Source organism: Gordionus sp. m RMFG-2023, chromosome 1 (genome assembly GCF_954871325.1).
Source record: "Gordionus sp. m RMFG-2023 chromosome 1, tfGorSpeb1-WG-v2, whole genome shotgun sequence".
In the NCBI taxonomy this organism is placed as follows: Eukaryota; Metazoa; Nematomorpha; class Gordioida; order Chordodea; family Parachordodidae; genus Gordionus; species Gordionus sp. m RMFG-2023.
In genome coordinates, this window is record NC_088775.1 from 89,123,977 (window position 1) to 89,146,641 (window position 22,665).

Genomic DNA, 22,665 nt, shown 5'->3' on the forward strand with positions numbered 1-22,665 from the left:
TTATAATTTTTATATAAAGGTAAAAATTGGAAGGATATATATAATGATTTCTTCAAATATATGATAATAAAATAAGTCCAAATAATATTATTTATGAATCGATTGGTCCTAAAATTAAAATAAACATAATTTATGATTGATTAATGTAATGATGTATAACACCATTCAAGTAAAATTCATTATATAAATATAAAATTCCCCAAAACTCCTAACATAATAATAGTAAGCATAGGTAGGGGATAGGTGTATGATTTTTTTTAAGTTAACATTAAGAAAATAAACATTATTTCAAAATATATATATATGTTATAAATAAATATGTTTTGCAATGATTGGAAGAAGTTGACGTATAAAAAAATTTTTTTTTAGATATGATTCTATTAATAATAAGAGCAAATTCAATTTGAAGTCCTATTAATAAAAAATGAGGATATATGCAATGCACCAAAAATTTGCAAAATAACAAACCAATTAATTATCAATGATCAAGATAAATATTCATAGGAATATTATTCGTGAAGAGCATAAACGCACTGTGGAAGGATTAAACAAGAAAAAATATATTTTAAAAATAAAACACATAATTATTTGTTAATTTAACGATGAATCTGAAAGTTTAAGTGGAAGCTATAACGTATAAGAATTTGAATTTCTAATAGCAAACTCCCCCCTCCCCAAGCCTAAAGAAGGGCTAATTCAAATATAGTGATAGAAATAAACACGTTATCTTAAATACGAAACCGAATAATTCGAAAGTAAAATAAAAATATATATCGTAAAATCGAAAAAAAGGGCGTGATTGAAATAATTATTTTCACTGGGGGTTTGAAAAAGTATTATCCTGTCACGCTGACCAAATTGGAAGGCAAATTATTAGCTAAGCCACCTACACCTCCTTTGGCTTTATTCTTTTTCTTCTTATTGATGTTGGTGCCTGATTCTGGATCGTTCCCCACGTTAACGTGAACGCTAGTGGCTTGTTTAAGAGGGTTATCCTGTTTCTGATAATAAGGAACCTAGGGTGTTGTTTATTAGGTGACAAGTAATCAATTTCAAATGTTTAAATTTTGAATAATATATTTCCCCTAATCTCCACCGTTAAAAAAAAACTAAAAACGTGTGATTAACCTTTTCGCCAGTTGTGCTCATATTCGAAGTGGCAGCGGTAGAGCTAGAAGAATAATTCGCACCAGAAATTTTGGGAATATTGGAAGCGCGGGGAGTGTCTTCAGCCAGCTCAAACATGAGGTTCCCGCGGGCCGTTAAATCCCGCAAGCGCTTTTCTCGCTTTCGATCCACTTCCGAGAGATAGGACTTAACTACTGGCGATCGACCCATAGTCGAATCCGAAATAGTCGAAGTGGCAACAAGGTTAGTCTCAGAATCGTCGCCCAAGAGTGAGTAGGCCTGATAGTTCACGTACCAGGGAGTATCGTCTATATCAACCTCTGTAAGAAAAAACAAATAAGAAATAGGTAAGGCTGTTATATTTTTTTTAATTATTAAGACTAGAATAACAAGTTTAAAAGTAATTTTATTAAGAAACATTTGTTGGCTGAGTTAATATAATCTATATCAATTTTCGTGAATTTTAATTAGGAGATCAAAATACAATAATGCAAAATCTTCTTTGATTCTTGATTTGATATGAAAGAATTAATTTTTTGTGGGGAAAAAAAATGCGTATTTGCAAAAAGAGTTGTAACTCAGTCAATGAAAAATATTATTGCGTTATTTAACGACAAAACACAAATAAAATATTGGAAATTAAAGTCTAAAGAGTATAAAAAATATTTAAGGGTTGTACAGATCAAATGTATAAATTATGATTTTATTTTTATTATATAAAATAATTTTAACTTTACGATATAAATAAAATAGCAATACATCCAAATTTTTAGTTTTTTTTTCCCAAAAAATATTTTTCCGAGATTAAAACAGGCTGGTAAAATCAGAGTTGTTAAAGGATCGAGTCAAAAGATCGCCGATCTTGGATTCGATCCTAAATTTGTCTATTTTCCCGGATTTATGATCCTGACTTAAATTAAGGATCATGATCGAGATCATTTTTTTTAAATATTCGATCCCGATCCTTTTAGAAATTAATTTTTTAAAAAAAGCAATAAATAAAATAAAAATTTTGAAAATTAAATTATTATTTAAAAATAAAATATCTATCTATATAATATTTAATTTACTTAAACGGCTCCTCGTTTTGAACCTATTTTTAAAAAGGGCTAACTCAATATTTCGCCCAGAAAAATTTTACGCAAGCCTGAAGATTTTTCTCATAGAAGGAATAAAGGTCTAGACATATACTATCGAAACCTCGAGGCTTAGGTTCATATTTTATCAACTTCCATTTCACCATATTTAATATTTCAATAATTTACTAAATTTTATCAAGAACGAAATTGAGAGCCTACAAGTTTTATTTATTTAATTATATTATATATAATAATATAAATAAATTCTAGGTTTTAATAATGTCCTTTGTTATAGATTTAGAAGATAATACATCTACTATTGATGTATAATAAATTAATTATCATTTCTTATATAAATTTCCTTCACTGTATAATGACAGTAACATATTGGCAGCAATAATTCACCCAAAATTTAAGCTAAATTGGCCTTATATTAATATGCCACAAAATCTGTTGGTAAAATAGAGGTTAATTGCCCATTTGAAAAATATGCATGGTCAACCACATGATGCTTCAAATGAATCTATAGATGAAATAAATACCTTTTAATCTTCACAAAATGTTCGTTCCATTAATAATTTTTTTTATTCAAATGCTGATTCAATGAATATTTTAAATTATGTTAATTAAAAAAAATATTTACTGAATATAACACACCTTTGCCATCAAGCACTGTGGAGCGATTGTTTAGTAAAACTAAACATATGCTTAATGAAAGAAGTGGATGTTTAAATGATAACAATTTAGAGGAAATTTTATTATTGAAGGCTAATTTTAATTATAAATATGTATATTCTAATTGTTATACTTATATTATATTATTCATTTACAATAAATTTATACCATATTTAATTTATATTTAATTTATACCATATTTAATTTATTTATCTTAATAAAAGTAAAATATAATTATAAAACAATAAACAATTACGAAAAAAAAAATCATAACAAAAGGACAATAATGAGGCATAATACTAAATAAACAAATAAAAGCGAAAGCAGCAGAAATTATTCAAAACCTCCTTCATCTAAATTTTGCAGCGCTCAGTAATTTCCCTCAGAAATTTAAATAAGAAAAGGATCGTGATCCTTTTTTTTAAATAAGGTCGATCCTGGATTTTGGTCCTCTTTTTTGAAAAGATCGTGATCGGGATTCGATTTTTTTAAAGGATCGATTAACAAGCCTGGGTAAAATAATGAATTCATATATTTTTTTAAAAAAATAATTGGGCCAGTTTGAAAAATAAGAATGATTTTTAAATCTGGGCCAGGATCATCCAGTTTTCTTATATTATAAAACATATAATAGGTGCTTTCTTAAGCAGTACTAAATTTTTGTTCCTAAATCTGAATATAGTATATTTTTCTAAAAAAGAAGCCATACAATTTTTTTGTTTAAAATTAAGGTAAATAAGATTATAACAAAGTTCCTTCTGCAACCTTTATCTTCGTTTTGAGCCATCATAGGTGATGAGGGCACCAATTGGCCACCCCAACAATGTCGAGTTGGCAGGTAATATTTCTTGATCGCCAGTCCTCCCATACCAATGCTAGACTCGTTGGGTCCTTCACCTTCCAGTGCGAGCGTATGACTTTCAGATTCTCCTACCCAATCGGCGTCACTCGTCAGTTTCAGAATAGGCTTAACCTTTTTAATTATTATTTAAATGAGAGGTGTATGAAATCATCTTTAAATTCTTAAATAAATTCTAAAAATCTATACTATATATTATGATAAATAAATATTATGTCAAACCTTGTAAATTATCTCGGGCACTGCAGGCTTAGATTCCAGCGATTGGCCAGGAGGCATGTTCAAAAGTTCCCAATCGTTATTGGCCATGGTGCTGTCAGTGGTGGAGGTAGCCACGGACGCATGATCATCCATCCCCCCAAACCCATTGTCCTGTTCATCGTAGTAAGACTTTCCTGGTTCACTATGGGGAATCCTATTGGGTTCGTAAACTTCTTCATCCGTTGTGTGTGAAATGTGGCGAGGCCTAGAAGACTTAAACGGGATATCCGTCGGGGGCTTAGGGGTAGCCTTGTTATGATCGGCAGTAGATTCTTGGCTCTGTTGAGGGACCGACTTAAATTTAGGGGAGATAGGTTATATATTAAAAGATAATTAATGGTTGCAGCACAATTAAAAAAAATTGACTCTAATAGAACTAAGGCAAACAAGCACAATAACTAGAATAATATTACATCAGCATTGTTTGGGGCACAAAAAAATTTTAAGTTTCATATTATACAATTTCTTTCTTCATTTAATTGCTTTAAAAAAAATCGTAATTTATGAAAACCAAAAAGACAAAACTTTCCCCTCAAGTTTCCCAGAAGCTTAACTTAATCGGGCCGTTTTTAAAATACGGGCTTTTTAACCAACACTAGGTCTAGCCAAGCCTTTAATCTAAAAAAAATGACTTAAGCCTCCTCCAAGTTGAGCCTTAAATGGAAGATTGAGATATTCTTCGTTAGGATAAAAATTTGGCCAAGTAGTTTTGTGGTTAAGGGATAGCTGATTTAACAACATTAATGTAATGGATATCATCGAAGGGGAAATTTGACGCCTAACACAAAAGAGTTAGGATTCAAGCTACCCACCATTTGACGAATCCTTAATTATAAACGCGTATTTTTTTGGACTAATCAAAAAAATTCATCGTACGACTTTGAACGTAAAGACGAATTAGTAAAAAAAATGTCGTGCATTTTTTTTGAGTTAGGTCATATAACGAAAAATTATATTTTAAAAAATGTAGAAGGATAGATGATTTTCGACCTAATTTGGCCACATTTTTGAAATATTTGTTACTTCCAAAAAAAAGTTATTTAATCGTAAGGGGCTGTACCAAATGACATATTATAATACCTAGACTAACGATGCATTCATTAAAAGTGTTACATCAATGAAAACAGCTGGGGACGCCAATTTGAATACCCATATCATTATTAAAAATTTTAAACGAGAAACCAATTTATTCCTATGTCTGACGCAAACTTTATTAAAGGGGGTCCAACTGATTTGCATTTAAGGATGCATTATCAATGCATCGTCAGTCTAGGTATCATTATGTCATTGGGTGGTACCGGTAACACTTTTTGTAGGCCGATTCTATATTAAATTGATATGGGCCAATTACCGATTCGAGATCATATCTGAATTGGTATACTGTTAAACATACTAGTTATAATTTTTTAATGCATACATCTCTTCTCATCTCTAATATACTTTTTGATAGTATAACATTCTACAATTTAACAACATAAATCATTTATTTAAAAGATCAGTTGTTATAGTTTTATATTCATGAATTTTTAAATAGTTATTTTTACACTTATTTATTCATACAAGACTTATCCACATTTACATAATAAGCAACAAAATATATTACGAAATTTCGAAATAAATATTTAAATTAATATTCTAAAATGGATTTTGATCTTATTTATAAAAATAAATTGTTTTTTTTAAATGTAACATTTAAAAAAAAAAAAATGAAGACGCCATTTTATCGGATCGGTAGAATACTTTCTATTAGGATTTTAATCCCATTTTCATGAACACCTAGAGGTATGGAATATTTAAAAATGGTTGATCGAAGCGTTATCAGCTTATAACTGTTAGCGTCGATGTGCATTTTTTTCTGGCAATGTGTTAATTTTTTCAACTTTAAATTATTTTTTGAGCGCCTTTTTTTTAAAAAAATTTAAAACTTTGATTTTATCGGAAATATATTCCGTCATGTTTGGAATACCTACCCTATAAATTTAAGACAATTTCGCCATGATCTTTTGAGCTTAATATAATTTATATATTAGTTTTTCCATAGATTTTGATATAGATTATTAAAGGGATAATGGCAAAATTGTCTACAATTTATAAGATAGGTATTCTAAACATGCTAGAATATATCTCCGGTAAAATTAGATTTTTAAAGTTGAAAAAATTAACACATTGCGGGCTAACATATTTTTAAAATCGGTGTTAAAGAACTAAATAAATTCTTGTAAATTTTTTTTAATTTTCCCTACCAATAATATTAAAAAAAAATTGGAATTAACGCAAATGTTTTATATTTAATGTTCCACTAGCCAAAACTTTTACCCTCGATCCCCCGTGGATTGAAGAAGATTGGCGCCATCGATTTTAAACGATTCCCAAAAGCTTTACGTAATACTATTTCTTAGGTGCCAATTCGCGGTAAAAATTTTATTGCAAATATAGAGAATTGAATAGTGTTTTTAGCGAATATTTAAATGAATGTATCATCGTCAGAGATGCTTAATGCGGAAAATCATAATGGTGCACTGTGATCAATTAAAATATTTGGAATTGTGGAATATATAAAATGGAAGAAATTAAATTCTCATGCAAAAAGGATGGAATTAAATATTGAAATAAAAAATAATAGTAAATTCATCAAATAAAGATGTTTCTTCGTGTATTAGGGATGAAATTCAATATTGATATAAAAATTAATAGTTTTAAAGCCAAAAAGTGAATTTTGTAAAAAAAATAAAAATAAATAATATAATTATAAGATAAATAAAAAAAATAATAGTAAATATTAATCAAATAAAGAAAGGAAAATTAAAAGTAAAAAATGGATTTAAAAAAAGAGGTACAAATTTTTATAGGTTTACTTTTGAAATTTTGTTTGCGTATATGTTAGCGTCAATGTGTTTCAACTTTAAAATCGTTTTTTTTTGAAAATTTAAAATTTTGGTTTTACCGGAAATGTATTCCAGCATGTTTAGAATACCTATCTTATTATGAATTGTAGATAATTTAATTTTACCCATATTCGTGACAAAATTATCTGAAATTCATGGGGTTAGGTATTTCGAACATGATGGAATGCAATTCCGTAAAATCAGATTTTTTAAATTTAAAAAAAAAGCGCTCAAAAAATGATTGAAAGTTGAAAAAAAATTACATAATGAAAGAACATATTGCCGCTCGCTAACATATATAAATGGTGCAATTACAATGGGCCATAGCATGGTATGTTAGGTAGACGTGGCATAGACTGCTTAATAATGAGTTATCTCTTGAAGTTTAAAATATATTTGAATATAATAGGTATCGTTTTGGGAAAAAAAATAAAGGATTTAGACTTTTGGAGTATATGTTTTGAAAATAAGTAATATAATGTATAGATTTTTATTCAGTGTTCTAACAGCTTCTTACTTTAGATAGCAAAACGGGATGAAAAACAGGCCAAAGGGTAGTTTTGTTAAACGACTCGTTTTGAGCCGATTTTTAAAAGTGGTTAACCCAATATTTTAGCCAGAAAAATATTGACCAAGTCTAGAGATTTCGCTAATAGTTATCCTTGTTCCTCCTACAAACAAAATCTTCAGGGTGAGTTAGCCTTTTTTAAAAATCGGATCGAGCCATTTAACAACCCTACCAAAGGGAATCGGAATAATATTTTAATTTGAGATTATAAATAATGGGTGGACAAATAATTTTTGAGTATAATAATAATGATAAGGAAGAAAAGAAGGGAAAAGGTTGCAAAATAATTGTCAACGCGGATAATATGGTTCCAAAACACGACTGCTAAACAATCTATTATCCCAATAACAGCGCTATTTAAACTAAAACTAACGTAACGAAACCAAACATGGGATAAAACACTGACTACCTAGATAACGACCAATGGCGCTCTTATAACCGACAAATTATTAAGATGGAAAACGACTAATACAACACTTTGAACCGACCAATCAAGATGAAGGCAAAATCATCTATGTTATGACTGCTGCCATAGAAAATAAATGAACGAAAGATACGGAAGCCAGCTGGGGATAAATAAAGCTCTCTTATTTCAAATCTTTTCTTATATATTTTTCTAATTTTTAAGCTAATTAATCCATCATGGAATTAAATAAGAAATTTAAAATGTGTTTAAATATAAAAAATTCCTTTCGCGTCAAAATAAATCGCCCGAATAAAAATCGCGTCGATTAATCGCCTACGAAGACAAAACCTAGTAAAAAAAATATATTATCCATACAAGTTTTTTATAAAAAAGTTTTAACTTTATAAAAATGTCATTATATAATGCAGATGAAAAAACATATTTGCAAATAAAAATAAGGCTATTATGTAATAGGTCATTTTTAAACAATTTTTTACAAGGAGTTAAATAATTTTATTTATTATTTCAATTTTAAATTCGCAAAACACTGTCCTATAAAAAAAATCTTGTTGGTGATAAATGAACGATAATAAAATAAGTGGTGCGCGTCGAGCGACATTAAAAAAAGAGGAAGAGGAAGATGGGTAAAAAAAAATTAAGAAGGAAAGTAATTAATCAAGGGCAAATATATAAATAGGCGGAAATCGTTTTATAATGAATAATCAATCAAAATTATATACAATTCTCTTTTTTTTCGTAACATCGTTATTTCATTTTAATGATTAAATTAAAAAAATTCCGACCAAATAGTGTTGTTAAACGGCCCGATTTGAGCCGATTTTTAAAAACGGCTAAAACTCAATATTTTACCCGGAAAAGCATTACCGCATGCCTTAAGATTTTTTTTTTCGTAGACAGCACAAAGGTTTGGGACCTACTCTATTAAATGTAGTCTCGAGGCTAAAGACAATACTCTTCAGGATAAAATATCGAGTTAGATGCTTGCTTTTAAGAAATCGGCTCAAATGAGTGAATAATGTGATCATTTTTAGTTAAAAAAAATAAACAAATGTAAATGTATTGTTTTAATCTTAATAATAATATCACATATTTGATCTAAAATAGTTCATTTTTATTTTCTATCCAGCCAAATTTTTATTAATTTTTTAAAAAATTCTTTTCTATTTTAAAAACAAGTCATAATTTTTAGTTTGAAATGAATGAAAATAATTAATAAAATTAGCTTTTAAAATAACATCACATATTTAATCTTGTGGTAGTTTTATTTATATAAAGTTTTAAGAATTTCATATATTTTTAAACTGTTTCTATGGATTACATAAATTTTATCGAGATCATAATTTCATATACAAGGACCATCATAGCATGAAAATGGAGAAAAATGCAACATCTTAAAGAGTAAGATGCTCAACATGTTCAAGCAGCTATTCTATATGGAAGGGTTTAATATTATATTTTAGATTTTATTTTATTAATTAGGCACTATATTCGAAAATATTAATCTTCCTGTGAACAAATTTATCATCTAATATATCTTTTTTGTGTCCAGGATTTCTATTAATGACAGTCTTGGTTATAAATTTAGCACAAAGTACTATTGGAAAATGGTAAAATATACCTATAAGTTTTTTGAGGTATGCAATATTTTTAAAAAATTTATGCAATTACAACAACGTATGTGATTAATAGGAAACTCATGATCTTTTTTAAAAAAAAGCCATGGTACTTGTATATGAAATTATGATATAGTAAAATTTATCTAATCCATAAAAAGAGGGAAAAAAAATATTTGTTAAATAACTTTTGAGCAATGAATCTCCCGGGTTTCAATAAGTTACTACATAATGTATATGGAAATAATTCCAAAGGATTTGTGGTAAATCTTGCTTCTCAAAGGCTAAATATCGGCCAAAAATAGAAACAATTATCCAATTATATTATACATAAGAACTTCTAAATTTTAAGGTATGCTAGATTTTAGAGAAAATATCTTGGGAGATTTTTTTTTATATAAAATTAAAACAATAAATTTATACTTTTATTTAACAAAAATGATAATAAAAATATTGTATCATTTGATTATTCTCTAAGATGGGTTTGATACTGACAGTTATAAATTAATCTCAGTAAAAAAAATGTATTTTGCAAGCATAAAAATTATCAAAAGTACAGAGTCTAGACATTAACCACACAGCACATATATAAAAATAAATGATTTTACTTTTGAAAATCGAAATATATTTTTAGTGGCAAAAGATGTCCATCATGTCAATCTCAAACTGACATTTACAACAATAGTTTTTTTATAAACTAAAGGATGGGTTAAATCAAATTCATAAAAGATGCTAAAAAAAATTAATATGCTAGCTTAAATTTCAAACATCGTATACCGAGGTAAAATCTTACCACATAAACAACGCCTCCAAAATTACCCTGCATTAACAGTTGGCGCGAATCCGCGGCGAAGATACATATATGAATGTATGTCATATTTTGTATACCTCGCCACGAATTGCCGCTTTCTGCGTAAACTTAGGGTTAGACAAGATTTTATTTAAAATTCTTACGTAGCCCACAAATAAGCAGTTACCTTTTCCGGATATAAACAGCTGAGATTTATAAGAATTCTTTCAAGATGAAATCGAAAAAAAAAACTCTGCCCAAAAGCTAAATCTCATTCCTATACGTATTATAAATAAAACAAGCAATAAAACATTGAACAAGAAACTCATTCACTAGGCATCTTTTATCTTTTTATAGAATACTAATTTTTTATTGTAAAAGGGTAAATTATCGTATATATTTCGGTCAGGTTAAATATTTGCCCCCCTTAAGAAAATGCTTTAAAATTTAAATATTGACATGACACTAAACAAACTAATAATAAAAATATTATTTCGCTTCAAATAATTAAAAAAAAAAAAATCACGATCAATTAAAGGAATAGGAATTGGAGATTGACTCTCTTGCCCGGAAGACGTTAGGTCAGACCGGACCGGTATAATATTGGTCTCAAACGATAAGGGGCCTATTTGGGAGAATGGTAAGATATATAGGCAAGAACGGATTCCCTCAATTTCAATTTTCACTATATATAAGATAAGTAATCGAGACGGTTAGCTCCTCCTGTTATGCACGGATGAAGAAAAAAAGTCGCGTGAAGAGGAATATGTGATAGCGTTTTATGCCGACGTTGTTTTTCATCTTGAAGGGTCTAATTTTTGCCATCAATGGCATTCCAGAATTTGCTCCATTGAAATTATCATAATCAATTCCTTGAAATAAAAAATTAGAATGAGATCCCTTTAAGTTAGCGTTCAATGGGACATCAATTCTACATTATTTCACATTAGTATTGTCATATACAGGCCTCATCAATGACATGGAGAGGAAAGGGGGCTTTCAAATTCCTATGCGTCTAGAATATTAATTTACGGCCCAAGATTTCCTGCAGAAAAATATTTTTTTCTTCTTCCTTATTAAGCAGAATGAAATTACCGGCATGAGATTCCTGCAAAAAATAATATTCACAGTGCAGTGCAAGCCACCAAATTATTAAGAGCCAAGTCTGGATTTAAAAATCCCTACGACCTGGCCTCGGTTTTTTCAAATAATTTTAGCGCGATATCTCGCAAATGGCCTCATAGCGGAATCGGAAAATAAAATGGGAGAAGCTAATGACTAATCTATATAATTAAAATTAGATTTTTGGATTCTCATTTTTTTTTGTCGGCGTCAGACCTATCCAATCTTTTTAATTTATCCTGTCGGCTCAGATACTGGATCTTATAAAAAAATCGATATTTGTTGAAACTCTTTTTTTTGCTCACAGATGTCAGAAAGGTTTCTACTTGCCAACTGAGGCTTATATAATATTATTCTGGCTAAAATCTTAATCGGGTCGTTTTTAAAAAATTGACCTAGACCCAAATCGAGCTTTTTAACAATAATATTATATAATTACAAATCATCTTTAGACAATTAGATTGGTTTAAATGGGTCAATTTGAAACCGATATTTTAAAAACGGATTGCACATAAAAAAATATTAAGGCGTTTATGTACCATCATACAATGATGAAATATTTGTTTATAAAAATAATAACAAGATAATTATTATTCTCGGATTTACAAAAAAAATTTATATAAAATTTTTAATTCCCCCCTCCCCATGGTTTAATAAGTACATTGTTTCTAAATTCCCTAAACTTTAAACAAAAGAATTTTTTTTAAAAAAATAATTAAGATATTAAGATATTTAATATACAACATATAAGTTAGATAAATTATCAAATATGGAATTAATAGTATCAAAAAAAAAATAGACTATTTTAATAGAACCCATCAGATCCAAATAGAGAAGATATGCTTAAATTTTTATATTTAATAAGGTCAATTATGGTCCATATTTTCAATTATTTTTTGGCCCATCCCTGATTAAGTAATCATTTTATGCAATATATTCCAAGCCCAACCTCTAGGTCTTCTGATAAGCAAGATTGAGTCTAACATTTCTCTAACAAAATTTATCGTATTTTGTGTATAAAATTGTTTTAAAATTTTAATTGCACGTTATAAATAACCACCCTACCAAATTGAATACTTTTAAAAATATAAATTTTAAAATATCCATTTAGAAAAAATCACCTTCCCTGATACGTACAGAACAAGATTTTTTTTAAATATTAAATAAACATCATTTATTTATTTTATAAAAAAATAATGTTTTATTCATATGTAACAATGAAATAAATCCATTTTAACCCTTTCGCATCCATGGATAACTTTTGGATTCATGACTTTTCAATAGTATTTTATGTGCATTAAAAATGAACACTGATAATTTCTTAGATCATATTTTTAATTTTAAATGAACTTGCATTTTGCCTATTAATGACAATTGGAATCATTTAATATCTTTTGATAGAAATACTCAAAATAAATTTTTTTGATGAAAATGTGTTATTTGTGTCTAAAATAAATTTCTCTTAAAAAAATTTTTTCACTGAGGTTAAAAAAAGTTGGGCATGAAAGGGTTAAATTTTGTACTATTATGCAAAATTTTGAAAAAATTAGTGGATTATATTTTGGCATAGTAAATGAAAGGGTAAAATTAGGTAAAAACAAAAATATTAATAAAATAACAAAAAAAAAGGCTAGGACTAGTCTAGATGAAATTTTTTTAAATATCAGTCTAGTCTGTCACCTTTACTAGAAACAAGGCACTAATATTTTTTTTACAATTAAATAAATAATTTTTTTAAATTTAAATAAATTTAGGCTGGGCCAAAAAATTATTTTTATTTTAGGTAGGGCTTTCAGAACAAATAAAATTTTATTTCAGGAATGAGCCTGGCAAGATCACTAATAAATGTATCAGAGATGCATATAAACCAGCGTAATCATATAAAAAATTAGGCCAAATGCAGATCAACTAATATATGTATCAGAAAACTAAATAGACCAGCCTAAAGCCAGACATAAAATATTTCAGATTTTTTCAGGACAGGATAGCTTATGTACTTTGGATATGATAAATTTAGGATTTTTCCCATTGAAAAAATTGTAGGATGGGAAAGTCAACATGTATAAAAAATTTTTGAGCAATACCATAAATATCACAAGCCATGTTTGAAACCTTTTTAAAATGCTTCAAAGGCCAGTTTAGATCAAAGTGATCTATAAATAGATGCTAAAATAAGTAAAAATAAATGAATAGGATGAACAAAAAGCCTGGGTGAAATCAAGAAAATAATATTTTTTATTTCTGAAATATTATAATATGTGTTTATATATCAATTATTAAACCTTAATGCAGTAAATTAATTTTATTTATAATATAACTTGTACATTACTTTTTGTGGTTTATTTGATGAAGGCTTTGCATTATTAGTAATGATGGGAGCTGATTTTTTCTCTTTTCTTGCTGGGATAGTCATCCATCCTTCTAAAATATATGTGGTATACATTATTTCTAAATATTATACAAATTTACCTGCAACCATTGTAGAGGTCTTTTCATCATCATGCTAAAATATTAATTTATAAATAATATATAATCAATTTAGTACCTTTTGGTGTTTATTATCTTTAGCTTTTTTAGATAATTTCTCAGGTTTTTCAACAATTGGTTTTTGGTTCTAAACATAAATATAAAAATGTAATAAAAATATATTTAACCTTATTTATTTTAGCTTCAACTTGATTTTCCTCTTTCTTAATTTTAGGTGTTGCACCATTAGATGCCTTCTTATTTGATGTGTCCTTAATTTTAACATTGGTTATTTTCTATAAAATACATTGAATATTATAAGCATAAAAATATATAACTGCTTTTTCGTATTTTGCTTTCTTCTTCTTTCCTTTCTTATTATCGGAATCCATCAAATCTTCAAATGTAGGAGGGGTAACAGATTTAAAACCAAAGATATATAAAAAGCTTCCTAAGCCTATGACACCCATTATGGGTATTATAAATTTCAAATTTTCAATATCTGTAATATCCATTTTAAATTAATATTCTTCGAGCTATAGGTTGCTAAATTGTTGATAATTTAAACGAGAGACACGCAACGTACTTCGTAGAGATAATTAAAATTTCATTTTAAAAATAACTAAACACTTTTTTGAATTAACGAAATGGAATTTAAATATTAATATTTTTTAAAAAATATAATTTGGTTTATATTAAATATAAAGGATCAGCCACTAATTCTTTAAAATGGAATATTTTTTTTGCCTAATTTAGAAAATATTTTATTATTTGAATTATAAATTCTCAAGCAGGATGTGATGGGGAGTTCTTCTAAATATTATTTATTTTATTATTTTCAACAAATGACTTCTTAATCTATTATTTAAAAACAATTATTAGTGAAAAGGGTTTGGCTGTGAGACCAATTATAGTAATCAATTGTTATTTGCTTAAAATAATATATTAGATTTACCACATCCCTTTAGCTAATGAAAATTGAAAGGAAGCAAATTATAAACTACAATTTATAAACATATAAAAATATATATAGATCATCGGAATATAGGAATATGAAGTATTCCTGCATCTTCCTAATCTGGCATCCTTGAAATACAAACAATGATCTGTCGTTTCAAAAAAATAAAAGCAGTTCTAATTTTCTAAAAAAAATTATATTATTTAAAATTATAGTATTTTATTTGTTGATTTAACTAATAAATATTAATTTAAAATTTATAAATGTTTTATCACTTAGTTTTATATTTTTTAAAATTTTATCTTCAATAGAAATATTACGATATGCACTTTTGGCACATAGGCGATCTCAAATAACTTTTATCACTTTTGCCAGCTATTAACCTTAATCCTATTGCGACCTTTAGGCACAAATAGAGTTTAAATGGAAAATTTTCCTAGGTTAGATATTAGAATCATTAATATAGGGTAAATTAATTTATCCGCAAGATCATTTGCTTTGTCAGTTTTATTCATTATAATTATTTCCAATCCCTAATATTTATCTAAGAAAAAATTTTAAAATCTTATTAAAAAAAGAGATATATGTAAAGATTTTATTTGAGATAAAAAAAATTCCATTCTAAACATTTTTTTGAAACTAATTATGTAGTTTCGTCGGCTAATATTATATTTATTTGACTTTTACGTATTGTTGAGCTTTTTGGAAATTCTGGCTAAATTAATATATGGAGCAAAATTGATCACTTTAATAAATTCCTATTGATTCATATTTAAAAAATAGAAATATTTGATATAATCCATTGTTTTTTTTGTTATGTTATACTTTGCGAATTTTACATTAATTTGATACAAAATTAATTTTGTATCATATTATTAATTATAATTTTCCGATGTCTTCACTACATCACCGTGACGTCATGTCATCTTACATCATGTCATCGGTACGTATTTTTTTTTATTTGTTGATTTTATTTATTTATTTTATACAAACAGATGATTTTATAACTTAATTTTTTATGCAACTGTAGGAGGTCATATTAAAACCAGTTGGCAAAGAAACACATTATTTACTAAATATTACAAATTATTATATTTTATATAGAAATTCAATTTACTTGAGGTGGGCTTGAGAAAATCTTTTTAAATTATTAAGATCTGGGATGCTTGCAAAAAGTAATACATTATTTACAAAATATTACAAATTATTCATATTGATTGGGATTTTTAATGTTAAATGTTAGTCTTATGTTAATAAACATTAAATATATCTATTTACAAAATATTACAAATTATTAATATTTTTTTAACTTGTACGTCAAAGATTTTTTCTCCATGACTTATTTTTTGGAGTTATCTCCAATAATACGAAGTAATATTTTTTATTTCTTATAATAATATTAGGGCAGACCTTATTTTGTCATGATTCTCTAATGAGTGGTTTGCCCGGGCTTTTTTCTCATTCATTAATTATAAATTATATCTCTAGGCTTGGGAAAATTTTTTCAAAATTATTATGGGTTGGACTGGGCTTAAAAAATATTTCTCAAAATTAATATTGGCTTGATTTTCAAAATTATTAGGGATTGAAATGGGCTTGAGAAAATCTTTTTAAATTATTAAGATATTGAATGCTTGGAAATTTTTTCCAAATATTGTGGGCTTGAACCTAGATTGGAATTTTTGATGTTAAATGTTAGTCTTATGTTAATATTTTTATAAATAAATATATTTTACCCGTAGACTAATTGATAAATCAGAGATTTCCCCTTCATTAATTAAAAATTTAATATCTCTGGGCTTGGTTAATATTGACCCATCTACTGGTTTACATTATTTTCATGTTTATTTAATTTCAACAATAGTTTATTTATATTTTTGCCTAATTTCTTTATTTGTCTAGGCTAACCCAAACTTAATCCCTCACATTGCTACAAAACATGATGAATCTATTAAATATAAGCAAAGAAAATAATGACGAATAAACAAACGCCTTGCCCGTTCTAGAGTTACTGCTAGCCAAAATAATAAAGAACTAGGCTTGAAATTAACTCCTCTGGAGGTTTATTTTGTTTTTTTTTCTTATGTTTGATATTTATATATTTATTTTATTTTCACCCAGTTGCCTCCAAATGATATTTCTATCACCACTACCACAATCCCTAAGCCACCTCTGCCTATTTTTTAACAAATATAAGCATTCAATTTCATACTATCATTCACTTTACTAGGAGTTATTATAAATATTACTTTATCCGATTCTCTGAGGAACTTTCAATATTTAGAGGAATGTTCAAACTTGAATGTGCAGTACGGCCATTTTCATAATGGAAAAATATGCAGTAGTTCTGTCGTGGCCTTTATAACAATTCTTACTACCTTTTTATGGTTAAGTTAACATTGCCGTTCATGATAGGGGCTACCAATGCTGACATTGACAGAAATACCATTTTGCGTTTTTCTTTTACCAGTATCCCAACCCCAAGGCATAGGCATATGCCTCATCTTTATCAGGACGTAATGTGTTTTGTACACTGCTTTGGTAATCCGTCATTACTTTCATCTACAACCCTAAATGATATGAAATTGCACATTTATTATTTCCTCTCCAGACGACCGCCAAGATTTATTTTGTTGCTTTTTCCAACAAAAATAAAAATGTCAACAAGGATTTGATCTTAATTTTATCAAATACACAACATAATAATTATTCCTCATCATTTTTTAAAAAAATTAGCCTAAATTTATATGTCAATAAAGAATATATAAATAATTTGCATATAAGTTTCATTAGTGTTTAATGGCATTTTTGTAAATTAAATAGATAGCATTTTTTTTACTTAACATAAAAATATAGACAAATAATTTGGGAAATGCAAGACATACATTAAATTTATCCGAAAAGCTACAATAACCCTATATAATAAACAACAATTTTTTTATATATAATTTTATTTGATTATATTACCAAAAAGTATAAGAGTCGGTTATTTTTATTTTATTTGTCATGATTCTCTAATAAGTGGTTTGCCCAGGCCTTCCCAATTTCCCTTAATAGGGAATTCACATGTTTTTTTTTACATCTTAAACTAATTGGTAAATCAGATATTTCCCCTTCATTTGATGATAAATCAATTAAAAATTTAACTATCTCCGAGGTGGGAAAAAATTTTCAAAATTATATTGGATACGACTGGGCTTGGAACCTCAAAATTAATATTAGCTTGCACCTGACGGAATATCTTTTACAAATTATTAAGAGTTGAGCTGGGCTTGATAAACTTTTTTATAATTATATGCTTCCTAATATTGTGAGCTTAGACCTGGCATGACATCTATCGTAAAAAAATGAATAAAAACCTCATTCACGTCATTTTTAACGGGCTTTCTACTAGTATTATTAATTTAGCAATATTTTTATGGGCAAGTACAGGTTTATCTGTATTTTGACCAATTTTTGTCCTGATTTATTATAAAGAATAGAATTATATATTTATCCAAAATTGCCATGAATTTGTTTAGTAACTTTTACACTTTTACATTAGTGGTGTTAAAAAGCCTGATTTGGGTTGATATTTAAAAATGGCCCGATTAAGATTATATCTAAAATAATAAGCCTGGAGATTTTTTTAGATGGCATAAAGGTTTTGACCTCTATTTGCCAATGTCGAGACTTAATAATATTATTCTGGCTAAAATATTATTAAGGCCGTTTTTTTAAATATACCCAAATTGGGCTTTTAACAATTTTTACATCTTGCAACTGAAAATCTTTGAATAATTTTATTTTTTTAAATAATTTTATTTTTTATTCATAATAGAAAAAATTGTTCAAAGTTGAAAAATATATCCGGCATCTGCATTTTTTGGCTTTGGGGGGGGGGGGATTTATCAATAAATTTTTTATATGGTTCAAGGCCAAGGTTGCCAGGTCAAAATTTTTAAATTGCGGGAGTAATATGGTATTTGCTAAAAAAAAATTATTTGCGGGTCTTAGGCCGGGATTTTGAATTGACTTAATTATCCGACTATTAGTTTTTATAATTAGTATATATAAATACAATGTCGGTAACTATTTTTCAAAATAAAATAACATCTTGATTTATTAAAATATTAATTTATAAAAAAAACCAACGTTCCTTTTTAAATATAAAACAATGTAAACAAGATAAAATTTTATAAAAAAAAACAAACGATTTTAATTTTACAATGTAAAAAATATATTTTATGCGAATGTCCCCCGCAAAACATCCGTAATTAGAAATCTACTTTGTGTGTGTGTATAACATTATAGGGATTCACGTATCACGTTTAAATACATAATAAGGTAATATTGTACTCATTTCAATTATATTTATTTTATTTATTACTGTTCAATCACATTATTAATCAGTGCAGGAGAGTGTCTATGCATCCATTGCAAAACAAAAATATTCTCCAAAAATAAGAAATAATACAGATGCAACTACAGTTACGCTTACGGTAATTGTAATCACTTATCTTGTAGTACAACATTCACAGAGCTACTTATCATTATAATGTGTGCCTAGAATCTTTTCTCATAATATTTAACGACTCCAAGATAAATGAAAACTTTACTTGTATAACAAAAATGAGCAAGGATATCATCAATGCTTTAGAACCTGAATTCAGGTGGTCAATTCTTAACGATTTGAAAGATGGACATACATATGCAATACTAACAGATGCATTTTTCCCCCTAAAATAGTGAAAAATCCAAAGTTAACCATATAATGGTAAATATAGTAGATTCGGGATTATCAATAAATTGCATGTCAGCTTTCTGATCTGATAATGTCTCGGTGAATTTGGAAAAAATCAGAGTGTATTTACAGAATTGAGTCAGCACAATGATAGTTGCGATATGTTCCTAATACCCGCCATCGATAGAATCTTAAAATTTTATAAACCTTTAAAAATAATTTCTTAAATAAAGAATATAAAAGCTGTCCTAACATTTTGAAAATTTTTTTCAATAATGAATGGTAGAGGTATATTTAGGATTGATTTCACATGTAGAAAATCTGCTACATGCTGTTAATGTTTAGCTGCAATCAGAAGAATCTTAACAAAGATTCACAAAGCTGCAGATGTGTTCATCTTTACAGTTAAAAATTGACAATAAATTTTATGTCGCCATTGATAAAACTATATTAAAATGTTCAAATATTTTAAAAATACCAATAGACATTGGTGTCTTGTTTGAGGAGATTGTAATGCTCTCTATTTTTGATTTACAATGTAAAAAATATATATATATTATGCGAATGTATAAATAAGATTTTATAAAATATAAAAAAAATATGGAAAATTAAATAGTTATAATTTTAATTATATTTTATTTGAGATTTAAATAATGGAACTAAACGTTTACCGTCATTATTGAGATATTTATAAAATTTCAGGCATGACATATTACAAATTTGTTTAACCATTAGCTCGGCCTCTAATGTTGTTAAAGCAATCCGATTTATCTACTTTTTCCAGGCAGTCCTCATCAGGCTAAAAATGCGCTCGGATGAGGCATTAGAATGAGGTAAGGAGAAGATATACTAGCATATTTATTCCAAGCATGGGGATTTATTGTTATTACGAAAAAATTTAACCCATTTCTCCTCTACTTTTAGACCATCTAACTTTAAGTATTCTGGCTAATCATAAAAAATAGAGAGAATTACAATCTCCTCAAACAAGACATCAATGTTTTTCAGTATTTTTAATATATTTATTAAATTACAAAAACTATCAATTGATGGTTTCTGTTCCAAGGTCATATTTATACATTTGTAAATAGAGTTATTAAAATCAAATTTTGATTGTAAATATTCTAAAATTTAAAAATATCTGCTTCATTTAAAAATGTATTAATTAGAATATTATTTGAACATTTTAATATAATATTTTTAGCAATAGCGCTATAAAATTTATTATCAATTTTTATGTAGAGAACAGAACTGTAGCATGATTTAGTGAATCTTTATTAATAAAGAATATTCTGATTACAACTGAATATTAACTGCATGAAGTAGATTTCCTACATGTGAAACTAATCCCAAATATGCCTCTGCCATTTCATGATCCAATAAATTTTTCAAAATTTTAGGACAGCTTTTAAAATCTTTATTTAAAAAGTATTTTTGTAAAATTTTAAAATTCTATCGATGGCAGGTATTAATGATAACCACCTGATAGGTATATATCGCAACAATTCACACCATTCCAAGTCAGACTACTCCTCCAACTCTTTTAATTCATTAACTCTTTTAGTTGATAAACTAAATTCGTTAAAACATTTCCTCACAATTATTTCGACATCCACAAATAGTACATTCATTGCCTTCTTTTAAGAATCATGTTGTATACAGCCAATTGGTATTTAGTCATTATTGTTGCCTCAATTAGGTAAATACACTTTGGTTTGCATGTTTTTCGAAATATTTAAAATTTATTTTAAAAATATAAAAATAATTAATTATTGTCTCTTATATTTATATATTCAAAACGTTAAAATACTTTTTAAAAAAATTGCGGGAGAAATTAAAAAATTGCGGTAGTTTTGCGGGAGAGAGATGTCTGCGTGTAAATTAAAAAATTGCGGGAGTCTCCCGCTGATGGGAGGAGACATGGCAACCCGGTTCAAGGCACGAAAGCTGTGGTTCATAAATCAAGATCAATTTTTGAAGTCAAATCTTATTCATCCAATGTCATCATCGTAGATTACTTATATAAAGTTAATAAATTAAAAACTAATTCATAAGCAATTTTATTATTATTTTTTTAAGTTTTTGCCAGTGCTTCTCAACTAAAAACTTTGAAAAATGCTCATTTTTATCCGCAGTTCTATTATTTACATCAAAATCGAAATACTACTGACATTTGCTCAATGTGGCTATATTCCGATTTACAGTCTAAAGGATAAAACATTTTTAAAATTTCTATATAATTTCTGTTCGAATTGCTTTATTTCGATTCAATTTATTTCTATTTTTTTTTTAAATATTTTATGAAATTAAAAAAATATATATTCTAATACAATCAGATGTGCCTGTATATGCTTGATTATATTTAATTCAATTTTGAATGTATTTTCTATTTTGTTGATTTAAAATTATTTAAAAAAAGTATTTATTGGTGAAATTAAACTATTTAACCCATCAATACTCCGGTGGGGTATATGAAACCCCAGGCTTGCTAGAAATGATATTACATAAAACGGTTAAATATTATGATCTGGATTCAGTAGCTTCATCAGATATATCTTAGAATTTATATTCCAAATTTTATATATTTTGGTTGAGTAGTTTTTAAGATATAAGCATTTTGTGACTGATTGGGGTTTGTGAGACCCCACCAGAGTAAATTTGTATGTTCTATATTTTTTTATATTTGAATGTATTAGTGTAATTTTTTTTTATATTGAAGAATAAAGATCCATATTATGAATTATCATGATTATATGATGGATAAGTTATTTTTTTAATTTTATATTTGAAATTTTAAAAAAGTAAGCTTTTTTAAAAAAATTTGGCACAAATTATAATTATCCTTATTATCTTTAATCTAGGCTTAAGAAATAAAAATATTTAAATATTTTATTAAGCTTAAAGTTAGATCTATCTTATATCCAAATATCAAATGAAAATAATGAATATTACAAGAGATAACATTTGAAATTAGGGTCTATTAAACCACACCCTAGTACTAACGTCATTTTTTTCACCGGAGTATTTAAGGGTTAAGCCAACGCCAGAGGATCGCGTCAATTAATTTATATCATTGATATGCGCTTTTGGGAGTTAAACGCATCGTAAGGA

The 22,665-nt window shown here is 27.2% G+C and overlaps 1 protein-coding gene across 2 annotated transcripts; it reads right to left on the reverse strand.

Annotated features, from left to right (window-relative positions):
• On the reverse strand, positions 1-14,433 carry LOC135931448 (uncharacterized). Of its 2 annotated transcripts, none has more exons than XM_065468568.1 (9): positions 14,215-14,433; positions 14,062-14,169; positions 13,953-14,021; positions 13,877-13,910; positions 13,737-13,828; positions 3,964-4,296; positions 3,648-3,855; positions 1,129-1,448; positions 1-1,016 (listed from the first exon to the last, which is right to left on the reverse strand). In XM_065468568.1, exons 1-9 carry the CDS (start codon positions 14,386-14,388, stop codon positions 837-839), a joined length of 1,518 nt encoding a protein of 505 aa, XP_065324640.1. In that variant the 5' UTR covers positions 14,389-14,433; the 3' UTR covers positions 1-836. The 2 variants fall into 2 exon arrangements, with proteins under 2 accessions (XP_065324640.1, XP_065324639.1); XM_065468567.1 differs by having other exon boundaries at positions 14,212-14,433.
• Positions 14,434-22,665: the final 8,232 nt, after the last annotated feature.

What these genes read in the sequence shown, in the direction of transcription:
- LOC135931448 (XM_065468567.1), bottom strand. Translation starts at nt 14,388, where the DNA reads ATGGATATTACAGATATTGAAAATTTGAAATTTATAATACCCATAATG. An exon ending in AAGATAATAAACACCAAAAG is followed by an intron (nt 13,911 to 13,952) that starts GTACTAAATTGA and finishes TTAATATTTTAG; the next exon opens with CATGATGATGAAAAGACCTC. An exon ending in TGAGCACAACTGGCGAAAAG is followed by an intron (nt 1,017 to 1,128) that starts GTTAATCACACG and finishes ACAACACCCTAG; the next exon opens with GTTCCTTATTATCAGAAACA.